The sequence below is a fragment of the Sorex fumeus genome, unplaced genomic scaffold, assembly GCF_029834395.1.
Source record: "Sorex fumeus unplaced genomic scaffold, SorFum_2.1 ptg000017l, whole genome shotgun sequence".
In the NCBI taxonomy this organism is placed as follows: Eukaryota; Metazoa; Chordata; class Mammalia; order Eulipotyphla; family Soricidae; genus Sorex; species Sorex fumeus.
Window position 1 is genome coordinate 878,168 of NW_026606074.1, and position 25,936 is coordinate 904,103.

Genomic DNA, 25,936 nt, shown 5'->3' on the forward strand with positions numbered 1-25,936 from the left:
GCTGCCTGGAGACCATTTCCTGAGCTGTGCGTTCTGCAGAGGCCGGGCTGCTGGGATGCTGCCATCCCTGTGGGTGTCCAGAACTGAGTGGATGCTCTGTGCTTACCCTGCACTCTCCCCACAGCAGTGCCCCAGGTGGGGTTCCGGGAGCCGCTGCAGAGCCTGCAGGTTGAGGAGGGCGCACCTGCTTGCCTGCGCTGTGAGCTCTGGGGACCTGGCACTTCCGTGGTCTGGAGCAAGGCCGGCCTAGAGCTGCAGGCTGATGGGCGCCGAGAGCTGCGGAGACAAGGGCCCGTGGCAGAGCTGGTGCTGCGGGAGGCGCGCAGGGAAGACGCAGGGGAATACACTTGCACCTGTGATGCCCAGACCACCAGTGCCACCCTCATGGTCACGGGTGAGCCCACCATGGCCCTGGGGGCTGCAGTCTCCCCAGGCCCCTGGGAGGGGACACAGTTCCCGTGGGCCACAGCAATTTGCACGGGCTCTGTCCCCTCCTGTGCCCCACGGCTGCTTTCTGTGCCCGTCCCACGATTGTCCACCCCCACCATCCACACAGATGCTCTGGGTATGCACCTGTGTACCCTGATGCCTTACACTCACCCTCTCTTTCTCCTGTAGCTGCGCCTGTGAGGTTTGTTCAGGAGCTGCAGGCCCAGGAGGTGGGCAAGGGATCCACAGCACACCTGCGCTGCGAGCTGAGCCAGGTGGGCACCAGTGTGGAGTGGCGCAAGGGCTCCCTGCAGCTCTTCCCCTGTGCCAAATACCAGATGGTTCAGGAGGGCCTGGTAGCGGAGCTCCTGATTCATGACGTGGAGCAGGAGGACGCCGGTCTGTACACCTGTGACACGGGTCACATGCAGAGCACAGCTGCCCTCTCTGTCCAGGGTGAGCTGCCTGCCAGCCCCGGCCCCTCAGGGCCCTCTCAGCTCGGTGAGTATGTGATGCCCTTGCCCAGCTGCCCTAAACTCTCCTCCTGGCCCTCTAGTCCCCAGACCCAAGTTCAAGACGGAACTGCAGAGTGCAGAGCAGGTGGCTGGTGGTGTGGCTCGACTTCAGTGCCAGCTGAGTGATGTGGAGCCTGGGGCCCCTGTGCAGTGGCTCAAGGAGGGCGTGGAGCTTCATGGGGGCACCAAGTACGAGATGCGGCGCCAGGGGGCCATGTGTGAGCTGCTGGTCCACGGGCTGGATGCTGCAGACACCGGCGAGTATGCCTGTGTGGTGGGCAGCCAGAAAAGCCTGGCCTCCATCAAGGTCAAAGGTGAGCCTTCCTGCCACCCCAACTCCTCCTCACCCCCAGTGACCACATGTGTCCCTGCTGCACCCTCTGTCGGAGACACAGGGGTTCCAGAACTGCCTGGAGATGGAGGGTGAGGCCTTCAGAGCTACTGGTCAGTGGGGCCCCATGCCCTGCTCTGCCCTGGGTGGAGAGGGCCAGGAACCGCACTACTCCCCACACCTCCAGAAAGAGTCCTGGCCTTAGGAGCTCATTGTTGGGGCGGGCTGTGTCTGGAGCGAGTAAGGGGCTGAATGCCTCCTGGGCACACAGGCACACGTTTCTGAAGACTTTTGGAGGAGGGGATGGGAGGATCTGATTGGGGTGGAAACGGAGCACCCTATCCCCATCGCAGAGCCTGAGGTCACCATTGTACGGGGGCTGGTGGATGCGGAGGTGCAGGCAGACGGGGATGCTGAGTTCACCTGTGAGGTGTCGTGCGCTGAGGCTGGAGCCGTGGAGTGGCGCCTGCAGGGCCTGCCGCTGCAGAACAATGACGTGACAGAGATATCCGTGAGAGGGGGCTGCACCCACACGCTGCGGCTCAAGGGTGTGACACCCGAGGATGCAGGCACCGTCTCTTTCCACCTGGGTCCACACACGTCCTCCGCTCAGCTCACCGTCCGAGGTAGTTCTGCGCCCACCTGTTGCGGGCCGGGTGTATCGGGCAACAGAGACAGACCCAGGCTCTGACCTGCAGGGTGGGAACTGGCCAGAGTGGGCCTGAGAGTGGGGACGTTTGGGATGAGCTGAGACCAGAACCACAAGCATTGTAGCTTTGCTGCCTCTAAGCTTAGATCTCCTGTCTTCTCTTTCTGGGGGTCAGCCCAGCCCAAACTAGGTCCTGCCCACCATCTCTGGGTCAGCGTCCTGATCTCAGGCTGAGGAGGGAGCAGGTGGGGGGGGGGTGCAAAAAACGGCCCTTGTGCTTGATGCCAGGAGTCTTGGCAGAGATATCCTTCCCGATGGGGAAGCACTGAAATTAATATCACTCCTCTACTGTGTCCAGTTCCCGAGGTGACCATCCTGGAGCCCCTGAAGGACCTGCAGCTCAGTGAGGGTCAGGATGCCCACTTCCAGTGCCGGCTGTCCCGGGCCTTGGGCCAGGAAGCCCACTGGGCGCTGGGGGGCGTGCCCCTGCAGGCCAACGAGATGAACGACATCACAGTGGAACAGGGGGTGCTTCACAAGCTCACCCTGCACAAGGTGTGCTGGCCGCCTTGGGCGGGGGCTGCCCTGCTCATAGGGCCAGGAGGCCAGCCTTACCTCCCTTCTCTCCTGCAGGTGACCCCTGAGGATGCAGGCATTGTCAGTTTCCAGGTGGGCTCCTGTAGCTGCGAGGCCCAGCTGAAGATCACAGGTAGGTGTCCTTTGCCTGGCCCCTTGCTCTCAGTGCCTGTGTGTCCCCAGATCAGCTGGGGGAGGTAGTCCCCAACCAGCCTGTGTCAGCGAGTGTTGTTCTCCAGCCACTGGATATTGTCTCTGCCCAGAGAGCCCCCTGGAGGGCTGGTGAATAAAGACTGAGTCGTTCTGATCTGGGGGTCACCATGTGGGGTTCGTGCTTGCCTGCTGGAGGAAGCTGGGGAGCCCCTGAGATGGACACAGGGACTTCCAGAATCACTTTCTGTACAGCTACTCACTGATACCCTTGGCACTCAAGCACAGTGGTGGGCTCACATGCCCAGGACACAGCTCGCCCCTGACATATGGACACTCTGGGTCATGGTATGATATGGCCCAGGGAAGTGGAGAGGTTATCAGAGACCTTCAGCTTGGCTGTAACTTGTCGTCAGAGTTCCCTGCACACCCTCCACTGATGTTCTACTTCAGATTTTCAAACTAGCCCCAACCACTGAAGCGTCTGTCCACCCACAGATCCATTCACATCTTTCTGTTCATCTGTATTCTTATCCATCTAACATCTGTTCATTCCTATATCAATCATCAACCACACTAAAAATCCATTTGTCTGTCCATCTGTACATTTACCCACTCACCATCCATCCGTCAGTACGTTCACACATGACCATTCATTGATCTCATCTGTCTGTCCAACTGTCATTTGTGTGTTCATTCACCCGTCATTCAGCCTTTCATCCATCTGTCCACCGCCCCTCCAGCCCATCTTTCACGCCTGCCTCGGCTGCTCTTCCATATATATCCGTTATCTACGTACCAGGTACCTCAACGAGGGGCAGATACAGCTGTGTCCTCAGGGAACCTGAAGCCCCCCCCACCCCCATATGCAGGGGGGATTGGATATGGAGTATCCTGAACAAGGTCAGGGACTGTCCAGAGTGAATGCTGTACTCAGGAGATAATGCTAGAAGAGAAAGCTCCGTGGGTGTCCAGGAAGGACCTTGCATTCACCAGGCTTGCAGATCCTGTTGTCTTGGGTCCTTTTGACTGCATGTCACAGCCAGGGAGAATCCTGGATGGATGTCTACTCTCAGGGAGAGGGCCCATGGGTGTGGCTGTTTGGGAATAGGTGTTCAGTGGGCAGTCTGTAGGCAAAGATGGGACAGGGGAGAAGGTAAGGGTGGGTGGGATGGGGTGGTGATGGGCCTACCCACCAGGGGCATTGGCTGAGGAAGTTCCAGCTAGAACAGACACAGGGATGCTGTGCCTGGTGTGATGCTGTGTCGAGACCCCCATGTGCCCTTTGTGCCCTCATTCCCTGGACTGGAGTTGGCCATTGTGGGAGGTGCATGATGGTATCTGACCTTCGCCAACTGTGGGCGTGAGTCCTCTTTCATGGTGGGCAGGAGGCTTTCACTTTGTGGTGTGGGAGAGGTGAGTGAGGGTGGCTTGTGCCCAGTGCAAGCAGGCAGTGTGGTGCAGCAGTTAGGAGCAATGTGGTATTAATGCTCTGAATCTAAGGACCAGGGTTCTTGGGCACTTCTAGGCAAACCCTCTGGGGATGGGAGAAGCATCTGTCTCCACACTTCAGTAAAATTAATGCTGTGTGTTTGTTTGTGTGTGTATGTGTGTGTGTGTAAGGCTAAGAGAGAGGCAGCTGATACTGGAGGTGTAGGTGTGTAGGGACTGAACTGACTTTTGTAGAGTGGATGTTTGTGGGACTGATCTGGTCCTGGGGCGTGTGTGTGTGTGTGTGTGTGGGTGTGGGTGTGGGTGTGTGTGTAGGGCTGAGCTGGTTCTGGATGTGTGTGTGTGTGTGTGTGTATAGGGCTGAGCTGGTTCTGGGCATATGTATGTGTGCAGGGCTGAGCTGGTTCTGTGTGTGTGTGTGTATGCGCGCGCACACACACAGAGGACTGAGCTGGTTCTGCGAGAGTATGTGTGTGAGAGGGGTTGATTTGGTTCTGAGGTTGGGTGTCTGTAGGGCTGATCTGTTCTGGGGGTTGAATATATGAGGGACTGTGCTGGTTCTCTGTGTGTGTGTGTGTGTGTGTGTGTGTGTGCAGGGCTGAGCTGGTTCTGGGGTGGGGTGTGTGTGTGTGTGCAGGGCTGAGCTGGTTCTCTCTGTGTGTGTATGTATAGGGCTGAGCTGGTTCTGGGTGGATATGTGTGTGTATGTGTGTGTATGTACAGGGCTGAGCTAGTTCTGTGTGTGTGTGTGTGTGTGTGTGTGTGCAGGGCAGACCTGGTTCTGTATGTGTGTGTGCAGGGTTGAGCTGGTTCTGGGTGTGTGTGTGTGTGTGTGTGTGTTGTGTGCGTATATATAGGACTGAGGTGGTTCTGGGTGTGTGTGTGTGTGCAGGGAAGAGCTGGTTCTGTATGTGTGTGTGCAGGGTTGAGCTGGTTCTGGTTGTGTGTGTGTGTTGTGTGCCTATATATAGGGCTGAGGTGGTTCTGGGTGTGTGTGTGTGCAGGGCAGAGCTGGTTCTGTATGTGTGTGTGCAGGGCTGAGCTGGTTCTGGATGTGTGTGTGTGTGTTGTGTGCGTGTATATATAGGGCTGAGCTGGTTGTGGGTGTGTGTGTATGTATAGAACTGAGCTGGTTCTGTGTGTGTGTGTTGTGTGCGTATATATAGGGCTGAGCTGGTTCTGTGTGTGTGTATGTATAGGGCTGAGCTGATTATGGATGTTTGTGTGTGTGTTGTGTGCGTGTATATATAGAGCTGAGCTGGTTCTGTGTGTGTGTGTTGTGTGTGTGTATATATAGGGCTGAGCTGGTTCTGGGTGTGTGTGTGTGTGTATAGGGCTGAGCTGGTTCTGGGGTGGTGTGTGTGTGTGTGAGGGGTTGATCTGGTTCTGGGGGTGGGTATGTGTGCAGGGCTAAGCTGGTTCTGGGGTGGGCGTGTGAGGGGCTGGACTGGTTCTGGGGGTTGGGTGTCTGAGGGACTGAGTCAGCGCTACATGACCGTGCGGTAGGAGTCCTGCAAGTAGGGTGGTCCATACCTCTGTCCATCTCCGCCCCACAGTCTCCACTAGGGTGGGCCGGGGGTTGCCAGTAGCCCAGTTCCCAGCCTGCCCTCCTTTTGCCCTCTTGTGCAGAGGCTGCACTGTGCCTGGTACGTGGCTTGCAGAACGTGGACGTCTTTGCGGGGGAGGTGGCCACATTTTCCTGTGAGGTGTCCCGTGCAGGTGGGCCAGAGGCCCGCTGGTGGCTGGATGGGACCCTGCTGCAGGACGGCCCCCAGAGTGCCATCTCTGTGCGTGATGGGACCATCCACTCCCTCACGCTCTCGGGCTTGGGGTTGTCCGACTCAGGCACCGTCACCTACTGCGCAGGGCCCCTGGTCTCCTCAGCCAAGTTGCTGGTCAAAGGTATCGGCTGCTGGCCCCGCCCTGTGCTGGCGTCCTTGCCGCTGCTGCTGTCCCTGCATGCTTCTTGCTCGCTCAAGGCTGGAGGGGGAAAGGCAGGGTCAGGAACCAGCATTAGGTCACCTACTGGCATTGCCCTCCATGGCTGTGGGGGCGTCGTAGGCAGGGGGCTCATGAGGCTGAGGTTCCTTGGACACATCTGCTGGAAGGCTGGTGGCGGGCCCCCGGTCATACTCTGAGGCTGTTTCTGTGAGCACACATCCCAAGGCAGTGTAGAGTGTGAGCCTGGTCCCATCCTCGAGGCTGGAGTGCCTGCCCATGCCTTTTGCCCTTTTGGGGAGGGCATCGGAGAGGACAGTGAACCCTCGGGACCCCTTGACCCACACCTGAGAGGGGTGTATCAAATGCCTGGGAATAGTTTGACATTCTAGCAGAACAAATGTGTTCCTCAGCTTGAGGAGAACCACCCCCACATCCCCTGCCACCGCAAGGTTGATGAAGGAGGAACAGCTGGGCATGGATGGAGTGGTGGGTGCCCAGTTGAGTCTGTGGACCCTGAGCAGAGCAAGAGAGCTTTGAGGATAGAGTGTTGTGACTGCCAGAGGACGTGGGGCCCAGGAGTTGGAGGGTCAAGAGGGGCAGTGGACCGGGGTGGGCATAAGGCGCGAGGCTTCTGGGGGGAATCCAGCCAGCTGCGGTGCTTGCTTGGTGCTGGACTGCTGGTGCTGACGGAGGGAGGGAGGGAGGCCCGGCTGCACCGCCTGGCTGACGGCTGCCTGGCATGTTGGCTGACAGATCCCGTGGTGGAGGTGGTCAGTGCCATGCAGGACCTGGCGGTGGAGGAGGGTAGCCCAGCCGAGCTCCTCTGCCAGTACTCACGGCCCGTGCAGGCCAAGTGGAAGATGAACGAGCAGGAAGTATGCGCCGACGGGCACCGAGTCGTCATAGAGCAGGACTGGACAGTGGCCAGGCTGTCCTTCAGGCCAGCCTTGCCCCGCGACAGCGGCATCTATTCTTGTGAGGCCGCAGGCACCCGCGTGGTGGCCCTGCTGCGTGTGCAAGGTGAGGCCACGGTGAGGCCACGGGTGGGCCTCGGCCTGGAGTGGCCGCTGGCTGGCAGCCAGCATGCCGGACTAGTCCAGTGGGGTGGCAACTGACTCCACCTCCCTAATTTGCCCTATGCAGCAGGACAAAGCAGGGCATTAGGAAAAGCTCCAGGCAGAGGCTGCAACCAAAATGCCCTGTTGGGAGGTTGAGGCGGGACAGGAGGGCAGCCCGTGGGGTCCCATGAAGTAATGAGGTAGGAGCTCTGTGGAGGAGGCTGTAGTCTGAGCTGGACCTTCAGGCGCAGACGGAGGGTGGGGAGTGCTCAGGGCACAGACGGATGGGGGCACAGACAGAGGTGGGCACAGATGGATGGGGGGCACAGACAGATGGGGGCAGGCACAGACCGGAGGGGGGGCCCAGGCACAGACATTTGGAGGACCCAGGCACTATGGATGGGGGACACAGGCAAGGACAGAGGCGCGGCCACTGTAGATGGGGGGCCCAGGCACAGACAGATGGGGGACCTAGTCCTGGCACATCTGGACAGTGCAAAGAAGTAGGAGGCAGTAAGATGCTAGGGGTATCTCTGCTGCCCTAAGATCTAGGGCTTGGAGCTGGAGCACATGCCTTGAACCCCACGTTTGATCTCTCGTACTTCATCATTTCCTGTGTACTACCAGGAGTGGCCCCCAAGCATTGCCCCATCAGTACCACTGGCTGTGACCCCCCAAATCTAGTGTATTTATGGAAACAAGAACCCACTCTGACTTGGGATTGGAGATGAGGCTGAATGGGGGCAGCCACCTTTTCTGGTTGTTGGGAGCAGAGCAGCCCCTCCAGAGGCCTCTGTGCAGCTGCGTGACTTGGGCACTGCCAGTTCTGACCACCAGTGTGTGGAGGCCATGCCATCAGGAAGGCTGAACACTCAGACCCATGATTCTTCCTTTCAGCCTGGGGATCCTCTCCCCAGAGTGGGTGCTGATGTCCACGTCACGTCTGTGGACAAGCTGGAAGGGAGCATCAGGCCAGGTGTGGGTGCCCCTGTAGAGCATTAGGGCCAGGTGTGGGTACCCCTGTGGAGCATCAGGACCAGGTGTGGGTGCACCTGTGAATCATCAGGGCCAGGTGTGGGTGCCCCTGTGGAGCATCAGAGCCAGGTGTGGGTGCCCCTGTGGATGATCAGGGCTGGGTGTGGGTGCTCCTGTAGAGCATTAAGACCAGGTGTGGGTGCCCCTGTGGATGATCAGGGCCGGTGTATGTGCACCTGTGGAGCATCAGGGCCAGGTGTAGGTGCCCCTGTGGAGCATTAGGGCCAGGTGTGGGTGCCCCTGTGGAGCATCAGGGCCAGGTGTGGGTGTACCTGTGGCTGATCAGATCCAGGTGTGGGTGCTCCTGTAGAGCATTAAGACCAGGTGTGGGTGCCCCTGTGGATGATCAGGGCCAGGTGTATGTGCACCTGTGGAGCATCAGGACCAGGTGTGGGTGCCCCCATGAAGCATTAGGGCCAAGTGTGGGTGCCCTTGTAGAGCATTAGGGCCAGGTGTATGTGCATCTGTGGGGCATCAGAGCCAGGTGTGGGTGCCCCTGTGGATGATCAGGGCCAGGTGTATGTGCACCTGTGGAGCATCAGGGCCAGGTGTGGGTGTACCTGTGGCTGATCAGATCCAGGTATGGGTGCTCCTGTAGAGCATTAAGACCAGGTGTGGGTGCACCTGTGAATCATCAGGACCAGGTGTGGGTGCCCCTGTGGAGCATCAGAGCCAGGTGTGGGTACCCCCGTGGAGCATTAGGGCCAGGTGTATGTGCACCTGTGGAGCATCAGGGCCAGGTGTGGGTGCCCCTGTGGATGATCAGGGCCAGGTGTATGTGCACCTGTGAATCATCAGGGCCAGGTGTGGTTGCCCCCATGGAGCATTAGGGCCAAGTGTGGGTGCCCTTGTAGAGCATTAGGGCCAGGTGTATGTGCATCTGTGGAGCATCAGGACCAGGTGTGGGTGTACCTGTGGATGGTCAGGGCCAAGTGTGGGTGCCCCTGTAGAACATTAAGACCAGGTGTGGGTGCTCCCGTGGAGCATCAGGGCCAGGTGTGGGTGTACCTGTGGATGATCAGGGCCAGGTGTGGGTGCCCCTGTAGAGCATTAAGACCAGGTGTGGGTGCACCTGTGAGTCATCAGGGCCAGATGTGGGTGCCCCCATGGAGCATTAGGGCCATGTGTGTGGGTGCCCCTGTGGATGATCAGGGCTGGGTGTGGCTGCACCTGTGGAGCATCAGGGCCAGGGGTGGGTGGAGCCTTAGGGCCAGGTGTGGGTGCACCTGAGGAGTACAGGCTGCAGAATCAGGTGGGCCATGAGCCTTGACCTAGTATCTGCCCTGCGTCTACCCACAGCTTGGCCACTGCCTGGCTTCCCACTGTCCTGTGGGTCGGGCCAGCCCTTCCCTAACATTGAGGCCAGTTCTGATCACTTTGGGGGTCCTGCCTACCTGTTCCCTCTTGCTCCCCACTGGTCCCTGGCATTCCTTATCCCACGGCCCTCTGAAACCCCTGTTGCTACTTCCCTCCATCCTGGTGTCCTCTTACCACTCTGCTGCCTGCACCTCTCCCTTGGCCCAGTTTTGTCCATCATCTCCCTAGAAGCCTGGTGGAGTCACCGCAGACCAGGGCCCAGAGGGAACAGCTGACTGCACCCCACATGTGCTGGGGAGGCAGAGGCAGCCGAGGAGGACTGGGCAGGGCAGGTCTGGGGTGTGTGGCCTGAGCTCAGGGTCCATCTGGGCTCAGGATTCTGGTGAGGGGGGTGGTGAGGGCCAGGGCTCCTCCATGCGGCTGCCATCTGTGCTGGGGAGTTGGGATATCTGGGGCTGGTCTGGCCCAGGGAAGGCCCCTGAGCTGCCCTGTCCTCTCTGCAGCCAAGAACACGGTGGTGCGTGGCCTGGAGAACGTGGAGGCCCCTGAGGGCGGGGAGGCGCTGTTTGAGTGCCAGCTTTCGCAGCCGGAGGTGGCGGCACAAACGTGGCTGCTGGACGACGAGCCGGTGCACAGCTCCGACAGGGCCGAGGTCGTCTACTTTGAGGACGGCCTGCGGCATCTGCTTCTGCTCAAGAGCCTGCGGCCGCAGGACAGCTGCCGCGTGACCTTCCTGGCGGGGGATGCCGTCACGTCTGCTTTCCTCACTGTCAGAGGTGAGTGTCTGGGTCGGGGCCGGGCTCAGGTGGCGGGGCAGGTGGGCAGCGCCCTGAGGCCTTGCTCCTCTGTCTCTCTGTCTGTCCCCCTCCACCCAGGCTGGCGCCTCGAGATCTTGGAGCCCCCTCAGGACGTGTCGGTGCGTGCTGGGGAACAGGCACACTTCCGCTGCACGCTGAGCGAGGCTGTTCCCGTGGGAGAGGTGTCCTGGTACCTCAACGGGGCCGCTGTGCAGCCTGACGACGCCGACTGGACAGTCACGGCGGACGGTAGCCACCATGGCCTGCTGCTCCGCAGTGCCCAGCTCCACCACGCTGGTGAGGTCACCTTCGCTGCCCGCGAGGCTGTGGCCACAGCACGGCTCAGTGTGCTCGGTGAGTGGTGCCCTGGTTGCTGGTGTGGGAATGTGACCTCCAGCTCCTGCCCAGGGGCCCTCTCACTGGGCCGAGGCCTGTGGTGGCCACGTGACTCCTGCCTCTCCTGGCCCTGCTGCCGGGACACAGCACAGTTCCCCGAGGGCTGGCATTATGGGGAGACAGGGGCGAGGGCAGACAAGACGCTGCAGTACCCATGTTGGGGGGTCTGAGGATGCAGACCACCCACTTCCTGCCATCCTTGACGTGGGAATGTGGTCTGGCCTTAGGCCTCGGGGGCAGCTGGCAGGCCCCCACACCTCTTTCTGCTTTAAAGAACCCAGTGCCCCCAGCATCTCCCAGAGAGGGGGCCCCACGGTCTCTCCTCCCTGTTATCAGCCCGGTGCAGACTTGAGGTTAGCTCTTGGGGACAGAAGGACAGGCTTTGGAGGGTCCCTGGGTGTCTGTTACGTGGACACTTGCCCCTCATCTGCAGGAGAGCAGGGTCACCTGACTCAGTCCTCGGGGCCACTGCCTGGCCACTGCAGCCCTGAGTGTGGGGCTGGGTTCCCCTGATCAGGCTCCCCTCTCCACAGGCCTTCCTGACCCCCCAGAGGATGCAGAAGTGGTTGGTCGCACTGGCCGCTCCGTGACACTGTCCTGGGTGGCGCCCTCGAGTGATGGCGGCGGCGGCCTCTATGGCTATCGGGTGGAGATGAAGGCAGCCACCACAGGCGAGTGGCAGCTGTGCCAGGAGCTGGTGCCCGGGCCTGAGTGTGTGGTGGACGGCCTGGCCCCCGGGGAGACCTACCGCTTCCGCGTGGCAGCCGTGGGCCCTGCAGGCGCCGGAGAGCCTGTGCACCTGCCCCAGACTGTGCGGCTCGGTGAGTGTCTCTGTCCTGGGGATGGCTCCCGGGCCTCCTGCGACAGGGGCCTTGGGCGAGCTTGCTTGTAGGACGTGTGTCATCCTGGCTGCTGTTCCCAGCAGAGCCATCAGTACCCAGCCCTGAGAGCCGACAGGTGGCAGCGGGCGAGGACCTGTGTCTGGAGTGTGAGGTGGCCGAGACAGGCGAGGTCACCTGGATGAAGGGGACAGAGCGTGTCCAGCCCAGTGGGCGTGTCCAGGTTCTGTGCCAGGGCCGGCGGCAGATGCTGGTGATCCGGGGTGTCACAGCAGAGGACCAGGGCGAGTACCGCTGTAGCCCAGCCCAGGGCCCCGCACCTGTGGCATTCCAGGGTATGTGCTCCTGTGCTCACCAGAGGTGGCCAGTCCTGGGGTGTGGGGGTACTGGCCTTTTTCTCCAGCTCTCTGAGTCAGGGGCCCACTTAGGGGGGCTTCTGTCATAGCAAGGGAAACTGAGGCTGGGGGCTCATTCCTGGAACCCTTGTGGTTAAGCACTTTTTGAGAATCTATCGCTAGCAACCCAGTGTCCTGATCACTGCAGATGGTGAGTGCCTGTGACCCTGCCCTGGGATGCCCTGCCCTTCGGCCCTCCACCCCGGAGTGTTGCTCTCTGCAGCCCTGTGCTCCGCCCCCTGCCCAGGTCCTGCTGTATCTCCTCCATGTCCTCTGGCTAAGGACCCTGGGTTCAGGCCTCTCAGGCTTCATGGGTCCACTCTGTTCTACGTCTGCAAAGATGGAGGCCCAGGGCTCTGTCCAGAGCCTCTATTTCCTGGTGCTTTGGGCTCCTTGGGATTCCAGCAGGCAGCAGGGCCGTATCCTGACCATGCCCAGACTGGCCTGGGATCTCCCTCTGTCCTGACCATGCCCCTGTCCTCCTCAGTGCTGTTGACCCCAGGGTCTGGGGCTGAGGCCTCCGCACAGCCCAGCCTGCCCCCCGAGGCTGCCCAGGAGGGAGACCTGCACTTGCTGTGGGAGGCCCTGGCCCGGAAGCGCCGCATGAGCCGGGAGCCCACGCTGGACTCCATCAGCGAGCTGCCCGAGGAGGACGGACGCCCGCGGCAGGAGGCTGAGGATGTGGCCCCTGACTTCTCTGAGGACTACTCCACGGCCGACGAGCTGGCCCGCACCGGTGAGGCCGACCTCTCGCACACCAGCTCTGACGACGAGTCCCGGGCAGGAACTCCTGCCCTGGTCACCTACCTCAAGAAGGCCGGTGGACCTGTGCTCTCACCACTGGCCAGCAAGGTGTGTCTGTGAGCTGACTTGCGACAGTGGTCTTTAGTGTTCCTAGTTGTCACCACCTGCCCACCATCCAGCCGCATACCCTTCACCCTCTATGCATCCACCCGCCTGTTCACTGGCCCATCCTTCATCCACCCACCATCCATCTGCGTACACCCACCATCTCCCCACGTATCTACCCTCTGCTGTCCACCTGACTGTTGGGGCGTGGCTTGATGACCTGGCGTGGTTCCTCAGCGCCCTTCAGAGTCTACCCTGTCCCCTTGGCGGGGGGAGCAGGCTTGCATTTGGCCACCACCTGGGTGTTGGGCATCAGGATCAGAGCTTGCAGTGTGTTTGTGACCAGTGGGGGCAGAATTTGCAAGTGGGAGGCGGGGGGGAGACTTGCACTCTCAGCTTGCCAGTTCTGGACCCGTTTTCCTTCCTCCCCTGCACGCACAGGTTGGGGCCCCAGCAGCTGCCTCCGCAAAGCCACAGGCGGGGCAGGAGCAGCTGGTTGTGGAGCGCCCTCCTCCGGGAGATCTGTCTGTGGGGGATCTGGGCGACCCCTCCCTTGACAAGGCTGCTGTGAAGATCCAGGCTGCCTTTAAGGGGTACAAAGTCCGGAAGGAGATGAAGCAGCAGGAGGGGCCCGTGTTCAGCCGCACGTTTGGGGACACAGAGGCACAGGTAGGGGACGTCCTGCGTCTGGAGTGTGTGGTGTCCAGCAAGGCGGACGTGCGGGCCTGCTGGCTGAAGGATGGCATGGAGCTGACCGACGGCCGGCACCACCACATCGACCAGCTTGGGGACGGCACCTGCTCCCTGCTGGTCACCGGCTTGGGCCGTGCAGATGCTGGCCGCTACACCTGTCAGGTGCTCAGCAGGTTTGGCCAGGCAACCCACAGTGCCCGTGTGACAGTCAGCGGGACGGAGAGCGAGGCCGAGAGCTCCTCGGGGGGCGAACGGGATGACACCTTCCACCGGGCCGCCCGGCGGCTGCACCGCCTCTTCCGCTGCAAGGGCCCGCTGGAGGTGTCGGATGAGGAGCTCTTCCTGAGTGCGGACGAGGGCCCTCCCGAGCCCGAGGCCCCTGGAGACTGGCCCACGTACCGTGAGGACGAGCACTCTGTCTGCATCCGCTTTGAGGCTCTGGCTGAGGCCCAGCAGGCAGCCACACGCTTCCAGGAGATGTTCGGCACACTGGGCATCAGGGTGGAGACCCGCGTGCTGGAACAGGGCCCCCGGGGAGTGGAGGTGCATATTGGGAAGGTGGCGCCCGGCCCAGCTACCACAGAGGCAGGTGAGCCTGCGGGGACACCCTGGGGTGGAGGCATGTGTGGGAGCTGTGGTTTGAGCAAAGTGGAGCCCTGCTCTGGTTCTTCCCCAGGCTTTTTTGGGCCAAAGGGCTGACCTGCACAATGGGGATGGACTGCAAATTCCTAGGGGGGCTTGTTTTTCCCGTGGGGGCTCCCCGGGTTCAGCCTGCACCCCGTTTCCAGTGCTAGCGACTGAGGTGACTAGAAGGAGGCTCCAGGTGTCCCTGCATCTCTGGGGCCAGCAGCAACACTGCTGTCTACACTCTCGCGTCTGAACTCTGGACGTCTGCCCATACAGCTTTGTGCCCTGGTGCCCTCCGCCCCATTTTCCACCCTCCAGGGGCCTCTTAGCTCAGGGGGCTCTCCCAGAGACCCTGGAGAGAAGCCTGGTGTTTGGTGCTGGGGCTGCGTGCAAAGCAGGTGCAGCCTACGTGCAGTGTGAGGAGGGGTGTCCAGGCTGACGTGCTGCCCGTTGTCCCCCCAGCCCCAGTGTTCCTCACTGAGCTGAAGAATCAGGAGGTATTGGATGGGTACCCCGTGAGCTTTGACTGCGTGGTGACCGGCCAGCCAGTGCCTAGTGTGCGCTGGTTCAAGGACGGGCGGGTGCTGGAGGAGGATGACCATTACATGATCAGCGAGGACCAGCAAGGCGGCCACCAGCTCATCATCACAGCCGTGGTCCCCACAGACATGGGGGTCTACCGCTGCCTGGCCGAGAACAGTGTGGGCGTGTCATCCACCAAGGCTGAGCTCCGTGTGGACCGTGAGTATGACAGGCCTTCCTGGGGGGCTTCAGTACCAGGCAGGATCTATGAAGCAATGGTCTTTGGTGGATTTTTAGTGCCAGAAAAGCTGTCCAGAAGTGGTACTGGAACCAGGTTTGTCCATGGTAACTGGCCAGTAGGTTTATTACCTGCCACCAGGTTTGTCCCTGGTAGCTCACCCCATCCTTGGGTATTTGGAATAAAGGTTATGTCTAGAGGTCAGGATGCTTGCCTTGCACATGGCTGACCCGGGCTCAGTACCCAGCGACCCATATGGTCCCCTGAGTACCACCAGGAGTGAGCCCTGAGCACTGCCAGGTGTGGTCCAAGAACAAAAACGAATGTTCCATTTATGTTCATGTTACAGGGACCCCAAGGGTTGTAGGAAACAGGAGCAGAAATAGAGCAGTGATCTCAGTCTTGTTTCCTGTATTGCGGGGCGGGAGTGGGGGGGAGGCAGTGGTCTTGGTGTTCCCAGTTAGGGTTGCTATGACACAGGTCACAGATGGGGCGTGTTCTTTCCTCATGCCCTGGTCAGACCAGGGGCTGGGGGAGGGGTCCTGATGAGACCGTCTCCAAGGGTGGCCCACAGCTCTGCTCCACAGCCTGGCTCCACTGCGAGCCCACAGGGGCAGAAATATCAGGGTCATGGCAGGGCAGCCCAGGACCTATTCCTCCATCGTGCCCAGAGCAGAACCCTCTGTGGGATAGCTGGTCAGCTCTTCCCCCAATCCTGCCAGCAGTCTGGGACCACTCTGTGGTCTCTGAAGGGCCCCGGGCCCCGGGCCCCGGGCCCCGGAACAGGGCAGGGGTGCAGGATTCCCTTGTCTGTCTGCTGTGCTGGCAGGGGGCTCATCTGGACCCCCCTTCCCCAGTTACCAGCACAGACTACGATACAGCAGCCGACGCCACGGAGACCTCATCGTACTTCAGCGCCCAAGGCTATCAGTCCAGGTAGAGGGCTCTGCTGGTGGTGGCCCTGCCCACAGCCCCCTCCTCGTCTGTGCAGACTGCAGTCTGCCTCATGGATCCTCTGCTCTGTGTCCACTGCAGCCGGGAGCAGGAGGGTACGGAGTCCACCTCGGAGGACGGGCAGTTGCCGCAGGTGGTGGAGGAGCTGAAGGAAGTGCAGGTGGCCCCAGGCACACGCCTGGCCAAGTTCCAGTTCAAGGTGAAAGGTGAGGGCAGTGGCTTTTCCTGCAGGTCAGGTGGTCTCCCGGGACCCTTGCCCTTGACCCACCCTGTGCTGACCACATCCCTGTGCTCCAGGCTATCCGGCACCCCAAGTGTACTGGTTCAAGGACGGGCAACCCCTGACCGCCTCCGAGCACATCCGCATGACTGACAGGAAGGCGCTGCACACCCTGGAGATCCTCTCGGTCACCAGAGAGGACGCTGGCCAGTACTCGGCCTACGTCAGCAACACAGTGGGTGCTGCCTACTCCTCCGCCCGGCTGCTGGTCCGAGGTAGGTGATACAGGCTTTGTGGTCACTCCTCATGTGTAGGAGCATCATGGAAGACGGAAACCCTCAGGAAGCTGGTGCCCACACCTGCCCTGCCTTCAGGACCAGGCTTGCTGTCTGGTCTTTGCTGTGCCCTGTGAGATCTTGACTTCATGGAGCACAGACTCTTGGGCGGACGGGGCTGCAGCCTTTTGGGTCCCGAGGCATCAGTGGGCACGCCCAGGTTCCTGCCAGCCAGGCTTTCAGGAGAGGGTGGAGGTGCCGTGTGGTCCTTGAGGAGAGGTCTTTTAGGCTACAGGTCTTGTCCCTGCCTCTTCCAGGCCCAGGTGAACCAGAGGAGGAGCTGACATCAGGTGAGGCCTTAAGCTGAGAGGCAGGGGGCATGGCAGCAGCTGGCGCAGCTGCAGGCTACAGTGACCTGGCCTGGGCTCTGCCCAAGCTCACCGATAGCCCCCTGTGTCTCCAGGAGTGTACCCGCAGCTGGTGCCTCCCCGCATCCTGGAGAGGTTCACCTCCAAGAAAGTAAAGAAGGGTTCCAGCATCACCTTCTCAGTCAAGGTTGAAGGTAGGGCGTTCCTGCCTCCCTCCTCCTTCCAGGGCCCCGGAGGGAGGCTCAGGGGGGACTTCTTTGTCCCTGAGCCTTTTCCAGAAAGACTGTCCCTGTCTGCTCCTGCCCGCAGGGTGTCCGGCTCCTGTCGTGCACTGGCTGCGGGACGAGGCGGGGCGAGGCGTGCTGTGGATCGGTCGGGACACGCCGGGATACACGGTCGCCAGCTCTGGCCAGCAGCACAGCCTTGTCCTGCTGGACGTGGGTGCTCAGCACCGGGGCACCTATACCTGCATTGCCACCAACGTCGCTGGCCAGGCCCTCTGCTCTGCTCGTCTGCACATTTCTGGCTGTGAGTGGGCAGGGGGGACCTGGCAAGGACGGAGGTGGGTGCTGGGGGAGTCAGAGGCTTGACCAGCCCTCTTGTCCTCGGGGCTCACCCTGTCCTCTGACAGTGCCCAAGGAGACTGAGCCCATGGAGGACCAGGCCGAGGTGAAGGCTGCTCTCATCTCTTCCTTCCTGCAGGGGTGAGTGAGTGCCTCAGGAGTGGGCCCTCGTGGAAGGGCCTATTGGAGCCCGCAGAGCAGCTCTGCTGTTCACGGGTTCCTGACAGCCCTGCCTGTGTGTGCCTCAGTTTCTCCATAATGAAAAAGGGCTAGTCCGGGATCTTGACTGAGGCATCTGGGTCCACCCCCCCAACTTGTCTCAGAGGGCTCTGCCCAAGGGTGTGGGTGCCCAAGAGGCCTCTTAGGACTGCCCTCTTTCTCTAGGACCCAGGCCGTCTCGGCACAGATGTCGGGCTCTGTGAGTCTCACCGAACTTGCTGGTCAGAGGAAGGGTGAGTGCTGGGTGGGGGTGGGGGAGCTGGCACCCCTGCCAGCTGTGGGGGTGCCCTCTTGACACTCTGGTCAGCTCTAGTTGTGTCCTGAGTCACTCTTGCCCCGTGGATATGGGAGTCCAGTGGGCAGCTGCTGAGTGTATGTGTCAGTGGTGGGGGGGGGGGAGGGTGCTGCATGGGGACCCTGAGGGAGGTGGGTTCTTGTGCTGTCCTGTCTCCCCTCTTCATGGCCAGGTGCTTCTGGTAAGTGCATGGGCCTCCTGGCACCTGGCATGTTTGGATCTTCATGGCAGAGTCCATGCAGCAGCAGGACAGAACCCTGCATCCTCCTGGTGCTTCACCGTCACCCCATTCCCTTCACACCCTTGAACTCTGAACCCACCTCCAGGCTCTTCACAGCCCACCCAGCCCATTACTGCTATGGGGTGTCCAGCAATGCTCATGGTCCTCAGCTGTCCTTCACTGGGGTTCCCCTTCCCCACCTATGTGTGCCACCATGAAGCCGAGCTCTCCTGCGCCCCTTCCCTCCAGACCACAGTCCACAGTGACCGCTGCCCTCACCCCGGCTCTGGCCTCCACTCAGCTCTGCCATCAGCGACCCTGACCATCCTTCTGCCAGGACCCTCAGCTGCATGTCAGCCCCCTCATCCTAGAGCCCTCCGTGCTTCCAGCCTTGCTGACCCTACATCTATGTTGACGCTGTCTCCCTGAGCATCCCTGAAGATGAGCCTGGGGGGTGCTGGGGAGCTCAGCTGAGTAGGGTCTGCCCCCCAGGAGCATCTCCTGCAGAAGAGGAAGCTCGCGGCCACCTGTCCCTGGCAGAGGTGGGCACAGAGGAGTTCCTGCAGAGACTCACCACCCAGATCACAGAGATGGTGTCAGCCAAGTTCACGCAGGGTAAGGACACAGAGCAAGGATGGATGATGTGTCCAGGACAGAGCCTCTCCACTCCCGTACTGTGAGGCTCAGGGTGGGCACGGGGCTCTTCCGCTAGCAGCCCCCTTTGCCCCTAGCCAAGCTGCAGGTTCCTGGTGGGGACAGCGATGAGGAGTCCAGGACACCGTCTGCATCCCCCCGGCACGGCCGCTCCCGTCCGTCCTCCAGCGTCCAGGAGTCATCTTCGGAGTCAGAAGATGGGGACTCCCGGGGCGAGGTACTGGGCCAAGGTGGAGGGCCAACGGCAGGGGTAGGGGCCATAGATATAGTGCAGTGGTTAGGGCACTCACCTTGCATGTGGCTGACCCAGGTTTGGTTCCCTGAGCCTCGCCAAAAGTAATTCTTGAGTGCAGAGCCAGAAGTGACTTACCCACCCTGAGCACCACTGGGTGTGGCTCCAACACCCATTCCCCCCCCCCCCCCCAACTCTCACCGTCTATTCTCTCCTGAGATCTTTGACATCTACGTGGTCACTGCGGACTACCTACCCCTGGGGGCAGAGCAGGACGCCATCACACTGCGTGAGGGCCAGTATGTGGAGGTGCTGGACTCAGCCCACCCGCTGCGTTGGCTCGTGCGGACCAAACCCACCAAGTCCAGCCCCTCTCGGCAGGGCTGGGTGTCCCCTGCCTACCTGGACCGACGGCTCAAGGTACTGAACTGTCAGGGAGGGGACAGCAGAGGTGAGCTTTGAGTCCAGACACTGACCACCCTCTCCTCTGCCCCAGCAGCTGTCACCTGAGTGGGGCCCCACCGAGGCCCCTGAGTTCCCTAGAGAGGCCATGCCTGAGGCTGAGTACAAGACGCGGTTGAGGTGAGGGCCTGGCAGGGTAGGTGGTGGGGGCTGGGCCAGCAGGGCTTCAAGCTCAGCCTGCACAAGTCTCCCAGCGTCAGGTGCCCTCCCTAGCCTGAATGTGGGCCTTGATGAGGAGCAGCTCACGGCAGCCTGGGAGCCACACACTCTTCCCTCCTCAGCTCCACCATCCAGGAGCTGCTAAGCTCGGAGCAGGCGTTTGTCGACAAGCTGCAGTTCCTAGAGAGCCACTACATGCAACATCTCGACCGCTCCCCTCACGTGCCCCCTGCCGTGGCCAGCCAGAAGGCTGTCATCTTCCGCAACGTGCAGGACATCAGCCACTTCCACAGCAGGTGGGTCGGGTCAGCCTGGGCACAGCACTGGATGCATGGTTCAGTGGACGGTGAACTTGCTGCTGGCAGTACCCCTGAAGGAGGACAGCATGTCCCTGGAACTGATTGGCTATGGGTGCGCCAGCCTGCCCTTCTCACCCGTGGCACGTGTGGCGACGTGTGCAGGCATTGTGCTCTTCCTGCATCATCAGTCTCTCTCCCTGGGCTGCCTTGGCGTCCACTGGGTGCAGGGGGCCCTGTGGCTGGCCCTGACTGTCCCCCGCCCCCGTGGCAGGTTTCTTCAGGAGCTGCAGGCCTGTGAAACGGACGACGATGTGGCCATGTGCTTCATCAAGAACCAGGCGGCCTTTGAGAAGTACCTGGAGTTTCTGGTGGGGCGCGTGCAGGCAGAGTCCGTGGTGGTCAGCACGGCTGTGCAGGAGTTCTACAAGGTGCCCTACTGACTCCTTCAGAGCCTGCCCAGAATCCTGGGCGCCCAGACTAGTGAGGAGTGTGTGTAGGGGGACCCCTGTAGCTTTGCTTAGCAGGGGGCAGTGAGGCCCAGAGTGTGGGGCTTCGTGTCATGTGTGTAGCAAGCGTGGCCTCCCCAGGGCCCTGACAAATGGCTCTGCCTGCCCTGTTCCTTGCAGAAGTACACGGAAGAGGCGCTGTCGGCGGACCCCTCCCAGCCGCCCCCGCCGCCACTGCAGCACTTCCTGGAGCAGCCCGTGGAGCGTGTGCAGCAGTACCAGGCCCTGCTCAAGGTGGGAGCCGGGGGGCCGGTGACCCTGCCCCGGCCTGCCCTCACCCCAGCCTCGTGGCTGACGCCCCACTTCCCCCAGGAGCTGATCCGCAACAAGGCACGGAACAGGCAGGCCTGTGCCCTGCTGGAGCAGGCCTACGCCGTGGTGTCCGCCCTGCCGCGGCGCGCTGAGGACCGACTGCACGTGTCGCTCATGGAGAACTACCCCGGCACCCTGGAGGCCCTGGGCGAGCCCATCCGCCAGGTCTGGGGCCAGGACCTGGGGAGGCTGGTGGTGGAGCTTAGCGGCTGCAGCCGGGCTGGCAGCTGAGTCAGGCTATTCCCCCAGGGCCACTTCATCGTGTGGGAGGGGGCCCCGGGCGCACGTATGCCCTGGAAGGGCCACCACCGGCACGTCTTCCTCTTCCGCAACCACCTGGTGGTCTGCAAGCCCAAGCGGGACTCGCGCACCGACACCTTCAGCTACGTCTTTAGGAACATGATGAAGGTCTGTGGGTGCCAGCTGGGAGCAGAGGGCAGCCCTGCAGAGTCTGGGCAGTCCACTGACAGTCTCGCTTACCCCCAGCTCAGCAGCATTGACCTGAACGACCAGGTGGAGGGGGACGACCGTGCCTTTGAGGTGTGGCACGAGCGTGAGGACTCTGTGCGCAAGTTCCTGCTGCAGGCGCGGACGGCCACCACCAAGAACTCCTGGGTCAAGGAGATCCGTGGCATCCAGCAGCGCCTTGCTCTGCCTGTTTGGTGTGAGTGCCCCGCCCCGTCCTCCCCTGGCAGTCAACTCCAGCCTGACCGGGAGAAGCGCCGTCATGGCTGTGGGGCTGGCAGCCGTCCCTCAGTGGACCCTCCATCTGAGTCCCTTTGCCTCAAGCCCAGCCAGCGGGTGCCTGTCCAGCTTGTGGTAAGGCATGTGCCCAGGGTGTGAGCCCCTCCATGTCCCCCAGGTCCCCCAGATTTCGAGGAGGAGTTGGCTGACTGCACTGCTGAACTGGGTGAGACGGTGAAGCTGGCCTGCCGTGTGACAGGCACACCCACGCCTGTGGTCAGCTGGTACAAAGGTAGGGCTTTGGGGTTGACTTTGCTGACACGTGCTCGGCCCAGGAGCTGTGTTGGGTGCCCCTGGATTGCCCCAAGAGTCCCTTATGACACCAAGCCTGGGGACACTGAGCTTGACCACTCTATCCGCTCTGGGGGCTGGCCCACTCAGAGCTCCCATTCATTATGGCCAAAGGGGAAAGGTGGGGTAGCGTCAGGGCTTGCTCAGTCTGACAGGAGCCCAGGCCTTTTGTTGGGGACACCAGGTGGGTGTGACCCTGCCCTGAACCTCAGTGCTATGTCCTTCTCTCTCCCAGGGGGTGGTCTGAGGCCCCAGGTAAGCCAGGACACGCTTAGCGGGTTCCTTTTGCATTTCTGTGCCAGCCCTGGTTTTGATGGCTCCGTCTCCGGGAAGCTGTGTTCTCTGGTCTACTTGGGGCACATTCCACCACAGGGACAGCTCAGGGTGGCTTCGAAGAAGGCTGGTCTTTGGGGGCATGGGGGGAGTTTGGTTCTTGAGAGACCTGCAGGGGTCTCCCTGCAGCAGTGCTGAGCCTCTGTCTGCCACACACTGGGCTTCTGTGGACACCACCAGGTGCCACAAGGCCACAGGACAGCCATGGGTGGTCCTGTGTTGTGGTCTGGCTGGGTCCCTTCTGGCCTTGTGAGGGACCTTGGTGTAGAGGCCGTCCTCTGGCACCCAGGGTGGAGCTGTGTCTGTGGCCTTGGGACTGGACTCCATCAGAAGGTTCTGAAGGCACGGAGCCAGTGTCTGTTGGGCTGTGGAGAGCCTTCAGGCAGTTCCTAGCTCCCAGGAGAGCAGCGTCCCTGGGCAGACCCAGAGGTCAGAGTTGAGCCTGTTCCAGGCACTCTGGTTCCATCTCCCTACCCAGAGCACTGTCGAGAGGGGACCCAGTGGCATGTGAGCCTGACTGTAAGTGGCTCATAGGTCTGCTAGCATGTGGCAGAACTGCACAGCAGAAATAAAGGATCTAGCTGCGTTGCTGTTTGGGAACCAGCCCGGTCAGCCCCAGACGAGCCCCAGGACCTGTGGGTGGACACAGACTGCCATAGTAGAAGCAGTAGAGCCCACAGCCATCCCCTCACCCAGGGGAGGTGCCCACTGCAGGCGAAAGTGGCCATAGCTCAGGGAGGAGTGAGTGCTGAGGCAGAGGGTAGAGCCGACGGCTTTATTTGAGAGCCTCTGACAACCTTGCCCAGCACCTGTAGAGCTGTGGGATGCCCCATGGTTTCCCCACGGTGACAGCAGGGGACTGTGATGTCCTCCAGGACCTGTGAGCAGAAACTGAGAGTGGGGTCCTGGGACGTTTCCCGAGACCCCTACCGTATCCTGACGGAGGCTCTGCTTCTCCTTTCCAGATGGGAAGCCGGTGGAAGTGGACCCTCACCATATCCTCATTGAAGATCCTGATGGCTCATGTGCTCTCATCCTGGACAATCTGACTGGTGCAGACTCTGGCCAGTACATGTGCTTTGCAGCCAGTGCCGCCGGCAATGCCAGCAGCCTGGGCAAGATCGTGGTGCAAGGTGTGGTGAGAGGGAGTTATGAGGGGTGCTCAGGTCTAGCAGTGAGGGATCGCTGGGAGTGGGGTGATGATGGCCAGTGCCCTCTTGGGGAGTGGGGTCCTGATACTCACTGCCCTCTTGAAAAGTGGGGTCCTGATGGTCAGCTTCTATTGGGGAGTGGGGTCCTGATACTCAGTGCCCTCTTGAGCAGTGGAGTCCCGATGGCCAGTGCCCTATTTGGGAGGGAGTGGAGTCCTGATGGTCATTGCCCTACTAGGGAGTATGGTCCTGATGGTCAGTGCCCTACTAGGAAGTAGAGTCCTGATGGCCAGTGCTCTGTTGGGGAGTGGGGTCCTGATGGTGAGCTTTTATTGGGGAGTGGGTCCTGATGGTCTGTGCTCTATTGGTCAGTGCCCTCTTGAAAAGTGGGGACCTGATGGTCAACTTCTATTGGGGATGGGTCCTGACGGTCTGTGCTCTTTTGGGGAGTGGGATCCTGATGGTTAGTGCCCTACTGGGGATTGGGGTCCTATGGTCAGCTGCTGTTGGGGAGTGGGGCCCTTATGATCAATGTGCTGCTTCTTCCCTGCAGTGCCCCCGCGGTTTGTGACCAAACTCCGAGCTATGCCCTTCGTGGAAGGAGAGGAGGCCCAGGTGACCTGCTCCATTGAAGGCACCCCGCACCCTCAGATCAGGTGGGGATTTTGACCCTACGAGTGAAATGAGGGCCAGGTCACCTGGCACACTCACAGCCCTTGGGGCTTGACACTGTGTGATCCTGGCCATACAGGGAAGACTCAGGATGGCTGGTTGCGGGCAGCATCATAAGGAAAGGCCTGTCTCAGAACCCTGTGTTGTCTGCAGATGGTACAAGGACGGAGCCCTGCTGGCCCCCGGGGGCAAGTACCGGATGCTAAGCGAACCTCGAAGTGGCACTCTGGTGCTCGAGATCCGGGCAGCTGGCGTGCAGGACCTGGGCCACTACGAGTGTGAGGTGAGGGGCCAGAACTGCCACCGTGGGTACAGAGGTGGGTGGGCATGCTGCCCTGGCAGGGACACTGCACTGGACAGCCTATTCACTGTATCTGAACTGGAAAGACTCAGCTGTCTAAGCTACACTTTAGGAGTGGGGCCCTTTGGCCACCATCACATAGGCCATGCCTATGGAATGTCCCTATGTCCCAGGATACCCCAGGCAGTGCTGAGTCTCTTAAAGGATGCTGGGAGGGAGCCCTTTCTATTGTGGCCAGACTTGGGCCTCAGGACCTGCAGGGCCCCGGTCTCAGGAAGCTGTGAACTCTAAGCTGGCATACCCTTTGCTCCACAGTTGGTGAACCGGCTAGGATCGACACGCGGCGGTGCTGAGCTGTCTCTGCAGAGCCCGACACCGAGGGTCCGAGAGCAAGTGGCTGCTGTGGAAGGTCAGTATATGTCTGACTGCCCCAGAGCTGGGTCCAGTCCACCAGCAGGATCCATGAAGGATGAGGGTTTCCACACGTGGGGCAGCAGGGACAATCAGGGTGGCTTGCCAAAGAGGCTTCCTTACAGTGTCCAGAACTTGGGCTCCCTGGCCTGGCTCGGCACACTCCTGGGGTCCTGGGTAGGACTGATGAGGCAGAAGGGGCGTCAGTGGAGGAGGCTCATGCTCACCCTCCACACACACCTGGCTGTAGGCATCAATAGTTGAGACATGTACTCGACCCCCACACACGCCTGGCTGTGGGTGTCAGTAGATGAGGTGTGCGATCACCCTCCATACACATCTGGCCGTGGGCGTCAGTAGATGAGGCACAAACTCGCCTTCCACACACACCTGACTGTGGATGTCAGTCGATGAAGCGTGTGCTCACCCTCCACACACTCCTGGCTGTGGGCGTCAGCAGATGAAGCACAAACTCGCCTTCACACAGACCTGGCTGTAGGCATCAGTGGACGAGGTGTGCACTCACCCTCCACACACACTTGCTGTGGGTGTCAGTGGATGAGGTGTGTGCTCACCCTCCACACACACCTGGCCGTAGGCGCCAGTAGATGAGGCATAAACTCGCCTTCCGCACACACCTGTGTGAGTCCCTAGGTGCACAGCCTAGGGTGTGACAGGGATGGGAAGGAGACAGAGCTGCCTGTCCCGACACGGGTCATCCAAGAGGACTGCCGCCCCCGTGGAAGGGACTGAGTGCTGATGCTGGTGCTACACCTGGGGGAACCCTGGCTCCTGTGGCAGATGGGAAGGTGGACTGTGTCCTCCCCAGTCACAAAGTGACCTGTGTGAAGTGCCCACCTCGATCGAGTGCACGGGGCCAGCAGCAGCCCCCGACCTCGTGGCCCGCTCATCGGTCTGCCTCTGTACTTCCTGCATCGGTCTCTCAGTGGGGAACAGTGGGCCCGTGCCCGGCTCTCTTACCTGGCGCTGGCCAGCTCGTCCTGCAGAGAGACATTTGGTTTGTCATCGTGACGTCCTCAGCGGTGGGCTGGAGGAGCGGCAGGCCTGGGAGCTGGAAGTGTGTGCTGCTTCCCTGCTTCCTAATCCTTGTCCCTGCTTCACCTTTAACCAGAGAAGACCCTGGACGGCCCATGTGGTGGGCACTGGCCCCTTCGCTCTGTAGCTGTGCCAGCCAGGATCCCGCTTTGCTTGGCTTCCTGTCAGCCCAGCGCCTGGCGCAGAAGCAGAAAGGCCTTATCAGGGAGAACAAAGGACTAGCCCGGATTTCCCCACCGCCCGCTGACTGCCGGTGTCAGACAGGCTGTGCCCAGTATGCTCCAAACTTCCTCCATCCAGTCTTCCAGCTGAGGCCCCTGTCCAAGGGCAGCTAGTGCAACTCATGGCACTCTGGGTTGTCTGGAGGACAGTGAGCAGAGCCCCTTGGCTAGGAGGTAGTGGCTCTGTCGGTAGGGTGGAGAGTGGTCTT

At 61.0% G+C, this 25,936-nt stretch overlaps 1 protein-coding gene across 1 annotated transcript in view; it reads left to right on the forward strand.

The window, feature by feature from the left end:
• Nucleotides 1-25,936, forward strand: part of OBSCN (obscurin, cytoskeletal calmodulin and titin-interacting RhoGEF) — a 111,261-nt gene that overhangs the window by 71,191 nt on the left and 14,134 nt on the right. The window contains exons 53-88 of the mRNA XM_056112318.1: nucleotides 128-394; nucleotides 619-885; nucleotides 986-1,258; nucleotides 1,629-1,901; nucleotides 2,283-2,479; nucleotides 2,558-2,633; nucleotides 9,957-10,229; nucleotides 10,329-10,604; nucleotides 11,180-11,467; nucleotides 11,569-11,820; nucleotides 12,368-12,732; nucleotides 13,171-14,011; nucleotides 14,512-14,790; nucleotides 15,667-15,745; nucleotides 15,845-15,969; nucleotides 16,061-16,258; nucleotides 16,576-16,608; nucleotides 16,722-16,820; nucleotides 16,936-17,154; nucleotides 17,258-17,330; nucleotides 17,574-17,641; nucleotides 18,416-18,538; nucleotides 18,655-18,794; nucleotides 19,029-19,229; nucleotides 19,309-19,391; nucleotides 19,553-19,726; nucleotides 20,001-20,157; nucleotides 20,356-20,469; nucleotides 20,548-20,712; nucleotides 20,797-20,955; nucleotides 21,034-21,211; nucleotides 21,410-21,523; nucleotides 22,881-23,048; nucleotides 23,620-23,722; nucleotides 23,892-24,021; nucleotides 24,355-24,448. Coding sequence (XP_055968293.1) covers nucleotides 128-394; nucleotides 619-885; nucleotides 986-1,258; nucleotides 1,629-1,901; nucleotides 2,283-2,479; nucleotides 2,558-2,633; nucleotides 9,957-10,229; nucleotides 10,329-10,604; nucleotides 11,180-11,467; nucleotides 11,569-11,820; nucleotides 12,368-12,732; nucleotides 13,171-14,011; nucleotides 14,512-14,790; nucleotides 15,667-15,745; nucleotides 15,845-15,969; nucleotides 16,061-16,258; nucleotides 16,576-16,608; nucleotides 16,722-16,820; nucleotides 16,936-17,154; nucleotides 17,258-17,330; nucleotides 17,574-17,641; nucleotides 18,416-18,538; nucleotides 18,655-18,794; nucleotides 19,029-19,229; nucleotides 19,309-19,391; nucleotides 19,553-19,726; nucleotides 20,001-20,157; nucleotides 20,356-20,469; nucleotides 20,548-20,712; nucleotides 20,797-20,955; nucleotides 21,034-21,211; nucleotides 21,410-21,523; nucleotides 22,881-23,048; nucleotides 23,620-23,722; nucleotides 23,892-24,021; nucleotides 24,355-24,448 — 6,924 coding nt within the window. The remainder of the gene's footprint in view (nucleotides 1-127; nucleotides 395-618; nucleotides 886-985; nucleotides 1,259-1,628; nucleotides 1,902-2,282; nucleotides 2,480-2,557; nucleotides 2,634-9,956; nucleotides 10,230-10,328; nucleotides 10,605-11,179; nucleotides 11,468-11,568; nucleotides 11,821-12,367; nucleotides 12,733-13,170; nucleotides 14,012-14,511; nucleotides 14,791-15,666; nucleotides 15,746-15,844; nucleotides 15,970-16,060; nucleotides 16,259-16,575; nucleotides 16,609-16,721; nucleotides 16,821-16,935; nucleotides 17,155-17,257; nucleotides 17,331-17,573; nucleotides 17,642-18,415; nucleotides 18,539-18,654; nucleotides 18,795-19,028; nucleotides 19,230-19,308; nucleotides 19,392-19,552; nucleotides 19,727-20,000; nucleotides 20,158-20,355; nucleotides 20,470-20,547; nucleotides 20,713-20,796; nucleotides 20,956-21,033; nucleotides 21,212-21,409; nucleotides 21,524-22,880; nucleotides 23,049-23,619; nucleotides 23,723-23,891; nucleotides 24,022-24,354; nucleotides 24,449-25,936) is intronic.